The 9,955-nt window shown below is 51.2% G+C and overlaps 1 protein-coding gene across 3 annotated transcripts in view; it reads left to right on the forward strand.

Moving 5' to 3' along the window:
• Positions 1-9,159, forward strand: part of Slc12a3 (solute carrier family 12 member 3) — a 35,809-nt gene extending 26,650 nt beyond the window's left edge. For all 3 annotated transcript variants that reach the window (XM_051168733.1, XM_051168736.1, XM_051168735.1), the window contains exons 23-25: positions 608-743; positions 2,031-2,098; positions 8,975-9,159. In XM_051168733.1, coding sequence (XP_051024690.1) covers positions 608-743; positions 2,031-2,098; positions 8,975-9,116 — 346 coding nt within the window. In that variant the 3' untranslated portion in view covers positions 9,117-9,159. The remainder of the gene's footprint in view (positions 1-607; positions 744-2,030; positions 2,099-8,974) is intronic.
• The last annotated feature ends 796 nt before the right edge of the window (positions 9,160-9,955 follow it).

The raw sequence follows: 9,955 nt of genomic DNA on the forward strand, positions 1-9,955 counted from the left end.
CCCAGCCAGAAGGGTCAGCCCTGGCCCTGTAGATCCCTCTCCTTGCTGCTCCCTTCTTCCAGCCCCACTGGCTCCTGTGCTGCTTTCCACATGGGCCAGACACACCGTGCCTCAGGGCCTTTGCACAGTCAACTGTTTCTCCACCCAGCGTCTTCAGCCTTGTGCACACAACCAGCTCTGGCTCCGAGAGGGCACACTTCCTTAAGCTAGCAGAGAGGCCTTCCCCGCCTCTTATTCCCTGTTGCAGGGCTCAGGGTATAGCTTCCTGAAGCGCCTGCCTATCTCTGTTTATTTGCTTGTTACCACCCAGCTGATCAGGAGTTCCATGAGGAGGGGGGTCCAGTCTGTCTTACTGACGGAGTGGTAGCAGCACGTGCCGCTACTTGCTGAGTGGGGCCAGGAGGGGAGGGCCCGGGTCAGAGGACAGAGCACAAACATCTGCTGGATGTCAGACCTAAGTGTCAAGGGCCGATGCCGTGTGTGAGCCACTCAGCATAAATGACAAAGTTGCATGGATTCGGCCTGAGGAGAATGTCCTTGTGGGTGGTGTTCCTTGAGCTTCCTCTAAGACCATGTCACCCAGCCTCGCTTGTATATCCCTTCCTAGCATCAAGAGGTTTGAGGACATGATTGCACCCTTCCGCCTCAATGACGGCTTCAAAGATGAGGCCACCGTCGCTGAGATGAAGAGGGACTGTCCCTGGAAGATCTCAGACGAGGAGATTAACAAGAACAGAATTAAGGTGCAAGAGAGGCAAGGGCTTGCCAGGGTATAGGGTCCCAGCATGTGTCCCCATCATGAGCTTCTGGACCCCACTTGGCCCCACCCTGTTTTCCCTTCCCCACGTCTAAGATGTTCTTGGGCCACGTGAAAGGGTAGAGTCCCATGCTGTCCTTGGTGGGGAGACTGCCTGGCCCCCATGCTTTGTAAGTGGTGCTGGCCACTGGTGGGTTGGGGTCCTTCCAGAGCTGTGTGTATGGCAGGCAGGAGGCTCTTTTGGTATTGGCGGCAGTGGCATTTTTTTTTTTTTAGGTGAAGTGAATAAAAATGGGAGGGCCAGGGACCCAGGGGCAGACCTCACTTCCCCTCTCAAGGACTCCACATCTGCGGCCCTGATCTGGGGGCCATTTGCTACCCTCTCCCAGGTGGGGACACTTGTCAACTGTCTAAGAAATATTTTTGGAGTTCACAACTCAAAGGATGTGTGATACAGCTGCTCAGTGTTCTATAGAGGCCAGGGCCACTGCTAAATGTCCTACGGGACAGGGCAGCCCTCACAACAAAGAACTGGCCATCCAAGATGTCCACAGTGAGACAGTGAGGGTCCCAGACTGGGTTAACTCACCGGCCTTGAGTTCCTTTCTCTACATTGAGTGTCTATCCACTCTCAGGTCCCAGGAATTGACCTCATTTCTGAGGGACTCAGAGACAGCCTTAGGTTAAGGTGTGTCCCCCAGCCAGCCCCACACACCATGGGGCTTTGGAGGTTTTCCCAGCCAGGCACTAGCTGGCTCTCGGGAAAGGTACTAAATAAGCAGGTGTCTAAAGAAAGCCCTCTCAAAGTCTGTCAGTGGGGAAGGCAGAGGCAGCCAAGGCTCTGTGTCCCCTAGGCTTTTATACAGGAGACCTTCCATGTGCCAGGCCCTCCCTTTACCTGGCATTGAGCCTTGTGAGGTAGCTCATTTGGATCCTTCCACATGCCCTGAGGAGGACAGTATCATATCCATTTTGCAGAGGGGCATATTGAAGCTCTGGGTGTTTCGACCTAGTAAAGAGCTCCCCCCCCCCCTTTATCATGCTGTGTTGGTCATGTCAATAAAGTCAGACAAGGGGGACAAAAACAAAGGAAGAGGTACATTTGGTACTTAATTCCCATGAGGGTCCCTCTATTCCCAGGGCTGGGGAGTCATGAGCTATACTTGTTATTTAGGGGAGTAATTCTGCATCCAGTTGAACTGGGGGTGAGGTGGTGTGTGGGGGGGGTGGGGTTCAGAAGGAAGGACGTGACCTTGGCTTTTCCTGGCCCCAGTCCCTCCGGCAGGTGAGGCTGAATGAGATTCTCCTGGACTACTCTCGGGACGCTGCCCTGATCATCCTGTAAGTCAAATCTGGCTGGCGGGAAGAGCGGTCTATTGGCATGGCGGTAGCTGTTTGCAGGGGCCTGGAGTGCCGCAGACTCAGCCTGGGGGAGTCTCAAAAAACATAGCCAGTCCAATGACTGCTCAGGGCCCTGGCCTGCGCGTCAGCTGGCAGGTCACAGGCATCATGTGTCCAGGGCATTGTTGATCCTCTTTGGTGTTCCTTCTTTGTTTGCTCCTCTTCCTGCCAAACAGGCTTGACAAACAGAGGCAGCCCATCTCAGAAGCCAGTGTGTCCTGTAGTTTGGAAATTGTCCAACCTTCACTGGCAGTTTGCCACTTCCCTGAATGATTTGAGTGCTGAACCTGGATAGCAGGAACGGAGGCTGTTCTCTCCGCACTGTTCCCCCTGGACCTGAACCCAGCCCATGCTGTCCTCTGATGCTAGCCGGGGCAAAGTGAGTGGACAGGAACAGAGGCTCTAATCCCTCTGAGCCAGTAACAAGAACATGGCCAGCCAAGACTTCCTCTACATCTGTAGCTTAGGGTAACACATGGATTTTGTTAAGACTTTCCTTACACTTTGTGGAGGCCAAGTACTCTGTCTGCTCTGTGGCTCTCCTCCTCCCTGGGAGGGGGCTGTTGGCCACCAGCCCACCAAGCCAGGAGAAGCAGAAGGTAAGGTGCAGAGCTTGAAAGGTGGAGAGCGCCACAGAGATCAAACACTCCGGGAACCACTTCAGGAGATAGCTCAACTTTAATCATAGAGAACAAAGGCTATATACCCCTTGGGGAGCAGGTGGGGGCCTTCCAGGATAGGCATTCATAATAGCTTGGAACCAGGCACTTTGAGGATACTTGTTTTGCGTTTGGCAGCATGCTCCTATCATATGAATGATACACAGTACCTAATTATCCTATAGGCGCAGGGAGGGGAGAGTTAGCGAGAAGCTGTGTCAAAGGGCCATATATCAAATGTGGTTAAGGGCATCTATGTCTAAAGACTCTCTCCAGATGGAGTCAGGCAGAGAGAGCCAGAGGTCCTGCTGGGGAGAGGGAGTCCTACACTAACGCTGGGCTCAGAGTGGCTATTCGGACCAGGAGGACTGCAACATCCATCAGCAGGGTCCTTCCAACATGCTCAGGCAGGACGGTTCGTTTTCCGGGCTTCTACCACAAGAGAATTTAAGCCCCTGGTCTAACATATGGAGCTCGCTATGAAGCCCCAGATGGGACTCAAACCAGGAAGCCTTCCATCTCTGCCTCCTTGGCAGCCAGCAACAACGAGCATGTCAAGAAGTGGCCTTTTCAAGGCATGTTCTGATATAGACCACAGATGATCTTTTTTCTTTTTAATCCTGAGGTGGCGGCAAGGAAGAGGGCCATAGGCTATCTTACTTGACAATAAGATGGTTGCTGTCATGGACAGATGATGTGTGTGTGTGTGTGTGTGTGTGTGTGTGTGTGTGTGTGTGTGTGTGTGTGTGTGCTTTTAGCATCCTCTTTTTTAGTGTGCATGGGTCTAAACATCCTGGCAGAGCTGCAAAGTGTTATCTTCTCTAGAGAGCAAGCTTGCATTTGCTGACAGGAGCAGCACAGTAGGGTTTCTATTGCTATGACAAGCACCATGACCAAAGGCAAGTTGAGGAGAAAAACGTTTATTTCAACTTACAGGTTGTTGCCTGTCATCCAGGCATGTCAGGGCAGGAACTCAAGCAGGGCAGGAACCTGGAGGCAGGAGCTGGTGCAGAGGCCATGGAGGGGTGCTGCTTACTGGCTTGCTTATCATGGCTTGCTCAGGCTGCTTTCTTATAGCTCCCATGACCAACAGCCCAGGGGTGGAACTGCCCACGTGGCTTAGGCCCTCCCACATCAACTTTAATCAAGGAAATTCTCCACAGGCTTGCCCATCTCAGCTGTGCTCATCTCAAAAACTGACTCTACTGCAGGGCAGTGTTGGCGCACTCTTTTAATCCTAGCACTTGGGAGGCAGAGGCAGACAGATCTCTGAATTCAAGAGCAGCCTGGTCTACAGAGTGAGTTACAGGACAGCCAGGACTACACAGAGAAACCCTGTCTTGAAAAATAAAAAACAACCCCCCCAAAAAACAAACAAACAAAAAACCAAACCAAACAAACAAAACTGACTCTGCCTTGTGTCAGGCTGACTAAAACCTAACCAGGAAAAGCAGTAAGTATGGCAAAGACTCTTTTGTCTTGTTTCTTTAGAGAAGCCTCAAACTTAGTACCATACTGGGTTTAGAAAGCCCAAGACTAGAGTGGTCCATTCCAAACCTGGATACCCCCTAGTCTCCACAGGCCTATCTATATGACATTGGATTCCCAAGAAGAGACTACCCAAGGAGCTCCTGTGGGTGACAGGAGGAAATGGAGTCTCTCCTCACACATGCTGGGGGAGGCAGCATTGTTCCTTTTCAGGCAGTGTAAATGCCCCTTTGAGAAGATCAGAGTGGCAAATGCGTAAAGATCAAAAACGCTCAAGGTCTTCCTGCCGATGGACAGGAGAATGGCAGGTGGAGCCTGAGGACAGCCATGAGCTGTGTGTGATAAGCACGCCATCAGAACCCCAATCCACACGGGTCTGGCCTGTCAGTCTGGTCTGCAGACTCCTAGGGGCTCAGATGGCACCAGCCAGTTACTCTGTGTGGAAAGCAATGGTTCTTCATTTCTACCAGCAGAGTTTGGTCAGCAGCTAAAGGTTGGAGTGATAAGAAACCTGCTGGGTTATGTCCCTGGCTAGACTGTGCAGGCGTGGTCTGTGTCTTCTTGGACAGTTCTTAAACTGTACTTCCAGACAGTCACTCTACCAACATGCAGGAATCATAATCTTTAGTCCACTCAGAACTGTGACAAAAATACCACGCTCCAAGTGTCTTTATAAACAAACAGGAGATCATTCCTCATAGTTCTGGGGCATGGGAGGTCTAATATCAAAATGTTAGCAAATTTGGTATCTGGTAAAGCCAGCCTTCTGATCACAGATGAGACTCACATGTCATTGGGAGACCCCTTGTCATTGTGTCCTCACATGGTGGGGACTCTCTAGGGCCATTCTGTAAAGAGGGTGCCAACCTCTTGGCTTTATCACCTCCCAAAGCCCCCAGCTCCTAAACCTATTGTTAATCACCCTCTAACCCAGAGGAAAACATTTTAATGTGCTGAATCTTGGCTGGCCATGCATGTTCAGGCCACACCAAATGCCTGGCTTATGTTCCTGTGAATTATTCATATGTGCCCAAGGACGGGAAGACATATGGAATCCTTACTGGCTCGTGGTGTCCTGTGTAGAGTGGTGGTCAGAGTCTTGTGCAGTTGCCAGTCCTTCCTTGGGCCACCCCAGAGGACACCAGGGCCTCCCTATGCTTTTCCTCGAGGCCAGGCTCCCTGTATTCAGCTCTCAGCTAGTCCGCAAGTGCTGTCTTAGAATGCCCTCCTGTGTGCCTTTTACAACATTGAAAAAGAAGTGGAGACTGTGACACCAAGCCATTAAACTAGAACCAGGTTTGGACCCTCTGAGCATAGGGCCCTGCGTGATTGCACCTCTGCAGTCCCCTGGACACCTGTTGCTGAGCACTTCCCAGATCTGCAGGAGGTCATGTTTTCCTCCTGAGAAAGGGCTGAGGAAAAGGAATTGCTCCATCAGAGACTGTTGCTAGGAAAGCTTGGGCCCAGAGTGTGGTCCGAGTCAAGACAGTGGAGTTGGCTCCAAGACATCTAACCAGGTGGGGAGTCTGAGGTGTGAGTTCTCCAGGGTGCATGGGTGGGACAAGCTGCAGCTTCCCCAGAGCAGTACCACTTCAAAGAAATGGACTTGCAATTATGACCTGCAATTAACTTGCTGTGTGGTCATCTCTCAAGGGGTAGGGGGGCTGTGATGAGAGATTTTTGCCTGAATGGCATCTCCCACCCACCCCATTCCTTTCTTCCCCAAAACTTCAGGAAAAGTCAAAGCCCACCAACTAGTCTTGGCAGATTAGTTGGACACATGATGGTGTGTCCATCACCCTGCAAATGATACCTGCATACACCTCACCTTAGCCAGCTGCTGTGCAGTAGGGCCCCAGCTATTGGGCCAACTCCATGGAGAGGACAGAGCAGCTGTGTGTGCATCACAAGCCTCCAAACTGGAGACCAGCCAAGATTTCTCAAGATGTAGCTTAGGTCAGCCTCATTAGTCTTGGAAACTCTGGAGATGCAAATTCCATGGTCTCTTCCAGAAAGGGCTGAAAAGGAGCTCAGGACCCATGTCCCCAGACATTCTAAGAACAGCAAACAAGCACCAATCCTCTCTGGGACTGGTGCAATGGACATCTAGTCTAGTGGCATTTGGGGCAGCACCTGGCTCTGTACTAATCAGTGGCTTCTCTGGTGAATCATCCCCATACCTCCACCCACGTGTGAGCATAGCTACATCTGCGCAGGTGTTGATGGGACATGTTGATGGGGCACAGTAACTATCCCTACACCACAGCCTCTAAGCAGGTTAAGAGCCTGTTCCTGTGGGGACCAGGTACCCCTTTTCTCTGTAAGAATTTCCTCCGCATTGCCAAAGAGGAGTCCTCACGACCAACACACGTGCTGAGGAGGATGCTGTGAGCGTGGGCCTTGCTGTTTTAAGAATCGTAACTAGGATCTGGGTGCCTGTAATCTCAGCACTCAGGGAGGCAGAGGCAGGTGGATTACTGTGAATTTGAGGCCAGCCTGCTGGTCTACAAAGTAAGTCCAGGACAGCCTAGGCTACACAGAGAAACCCTGTCTCGAAAAACAAGCAAATGAACAAAAACTAAAAGAATCATAACTAAATTGTGTGTCTTGAGGGAAGAACGCTGTCATAGGAGCTGGGTCCCCTGCTCAGGATCTTCCAGATGGGAAGTCGACCAGCACTCAGCCTGTCATCATTAGTTCCAACCAGGGCCTTGACTTCCTAATCTAGCATTTACCCAACATTGCCTTGCAACTTTGAACAGAACTTGCTTTGTTCCCAGCTTTGTTCGGAAGATCAGTGGTTTAAGGAGAGCATATCCTGTTGGCAAGAGTAAGTGTGTCATTGGCTAGTGCTGGAGTGAGTTACAGGTGCTGTCCCTGGGACAGGGTCACAGGCTCCATGGAGGGAGGGAGCGTCATGCTGAAGCTTGCTGCAGGAACTGTGGGCGGTTCTGGCTGGGAGCAGGCAGGCGCACCTGGGCCGTGTGGCCTTTATAGTCGGCAAATTCAGTTCCCAGCAGTAATGTAGTGTTCCTGAGATGGCAGAGTCCTCGGCCTCAGGAGTGCCTGTGAACTCTAAACTCAACCTTTCTCCTCTCTTACACCCTTTGCATGGAAGGTCGCTAAATGCTTTCGAATAAAGATGAGTGACAGTTGCTTAGTGACAGGCATCCTGGTTCCTGTCCACCTTTCCCCGCTCTTTGGGACCTCACTTTCTAAAAAGAGGGCAGTAGCAGCTGTCCCACTGTTGTTCTGACCCTGCATGTTAGTTAGTGGTCACAGGCTCTCAATGGGCATGGTGAGGTTGTAGCAAGCAGCTGCAGCTGGTAGAAAGACCTAGGAACCTGGTTCGAGACCGATCTCTACTCCTTGCACCCTGTGCATGTCCACAGACAGACAACAAGGGTAGTACCTCTGTCACTTTAGAGAACTCTGAGGCTCAGTGCCAGGCAGGCACTTTTCCAAAGCCACAAAGCTGGGGACATGATAGTGCCAGCGCTCAGGCAATTTCTATGGGGTTAGATTCTGAACTCTGAACCCTAGTTCAAATCTGCCTGGCTGGCTGCTCTGACAGACTGGGAGTTCTGTTGGGGTACTGTGCACTGCTGGTCTGTGTTAGAGCTCAGAGGAAAGAGAGCCTGTGGAGGGATTGTCAAAGATACCGCCGTGTAAGTACTGCTATCCCAACTTCATGCTCCATAGATGGTTTTGCAGGATGCTGTATTTCCCAGAAGCTGAGCCCTCAGCACTGGTACATGGCCCTAATGCATCTTTAGAATTCTTAAGATGGTAGAAAGGTTACTTTCTGATCTAAATAGCCAAACATGACTGCACAACATTCTAAGATATCCTGTTGTTTGCATGGCATTGTGCAGTTGGGACAATGGACCCTGAGAAGCCATGCTGGATCTACCCTGACATCCTCCATGGGCCAGGAGACAGGACAAGGACATGCAGCCACATCACATGAGCACATCACATAGTAGCTTTGGGAAGGTGTGTGGCTGGAAAGGCAAACCTTACACGGTGCCAGTGACCTCTCCCACTCAGCAAACGCACTTTGAGTCTGTCAGTCTCAGAGTGTATTTAGGCACAGAGGGAACGGGCCAGGATAAACTCCAGCCTGCAGGTGAATGAACGAACACATTTCCAGCGGGGGAGACGGTTAACAAATAAACACAACTAAAGTTACCTTTAAGATGGCGAAGGCCTATGAGAACAGTAAAGTGGGGACTAGATGGAAAAGTGTGCCAGAGGAGCTGCCCTCAAGCCGAAACCTAGGTGATTCAAAGGAGCCATCCAGAGCCTGGCATGGTGGTTTACCAAGTGTTAAGAGCATCAAGCAGAGAGGTCCCAAGGCAGGAGCAAGCTTGGCATTTAGCACTGTGGCTGGTCAGGAGTGAGTATGGCTAAGTGACGCTAGAAGGGTCAGAGGAGACTAGATCATAAGGGAATGAAACGAGCAGGCCATGGGTCCCCTTAGAAATAGTTTGTGGTTGAAGATATTCTTTGGGGGACTGTGAAAGACAGCAGGAGGTCTTAAGGTGAGTAGAAAGGAGCGATGAACGAGGAACAAGAAGTAAGCTGATGTACTGTTTAGAAAGCGAGCCTGGGGCTGGGCTAGGTGGAACCCTGGGTAATTCCTCTGTGTCCATTCTTCCTCCTACAGTACCTTGCCCATTGGAAGGAAGGGTAAGTGCCCCAGTTCGCTGTACATGGCCTGGCTGGAGACCCTGTCCCAGGACCTCAGACCTCCCGTCGTCCTTATCCGAGGCAACCAGGAGAACGTGCTCACCTTTTATTGCCAGTGACGCCTGGTGTGGGGGTTCCAACCTGAAGCTGAGGGGGTGGAGGTGGGGGTGGAGGCAGAACACACCCTCTCCAGCCGGAGCTGGGGCACTTCGCAGTGGGCTGTCTTTTCAGTCATCACATCTGCCAGTCCCTTTGTAGAAGACGGTGTTTCCAAGCTGGCTGAACCCCACCAGACACACTTTCTGGGCCTTGAAGTTGCATGGGAAACTCTTTGGGAGATCCTATCTCTTTTTAAAAAGCTTGGATTTGTCCTGATGACCAAGTATTAAACTACAGTCTTTGATTTGTATGCAAATTGAGCCCCAGCTCTGGTGTGCATCTTGGCAGTCTCTCCAGACCATCCCTGAAGCCGTCCTCAAACTTGTCTCCTTTTCCAAAACAAGAGAGTAGGAACCTACTCCCGAGGACCTGTGCAGAGCTCTGATGACCGCAGGGTCCTCCGAGCCTGCGTGGTAACTCACATTTCTCAACACACGGAACAACTTCAGGGAAATGTCACAAAATAATACTTCTCACTCTAGAGGGTGCCCTCTAGTATTTTCTGTTCCACTTCTCTCCCCCTCCCTCCCTGCACCCCTCATCCTTCCCTCTCTCCATCCCTCCCTCTGTCCAGCCTTCCCTCCCCACCCTCCTTTCTTCTGACAGAACATCGAGTAGTCCCAGCTGGCCTTGCACTTGCTGTTCTTGAAGGCAAGAATTGCTTCAAACTTTTGATCCTCCTGCCTCTGCTCCAGAGTGCTGGAATTCCAGGCCTGTTTTGCTGACAGGCCTGTTTTATGTGTTAGGATCAAACCTATGGCTTTATAGATACCAGCAAGCACTCTGCCCACTATGCTAC

This window comes from Acomys russatus, chromosome 26 (assembly GCF_903995435.1).
Source record: "Acomys russatus chromosome 26, mAcoRus1.1, whole genome shotgun sequence".
Taxonomy (NCBI): Eukaryota; Metazoa; Chordata; class Mammalia; order Rodentia; family Muridae; genus Acomys; species Acomys russatus.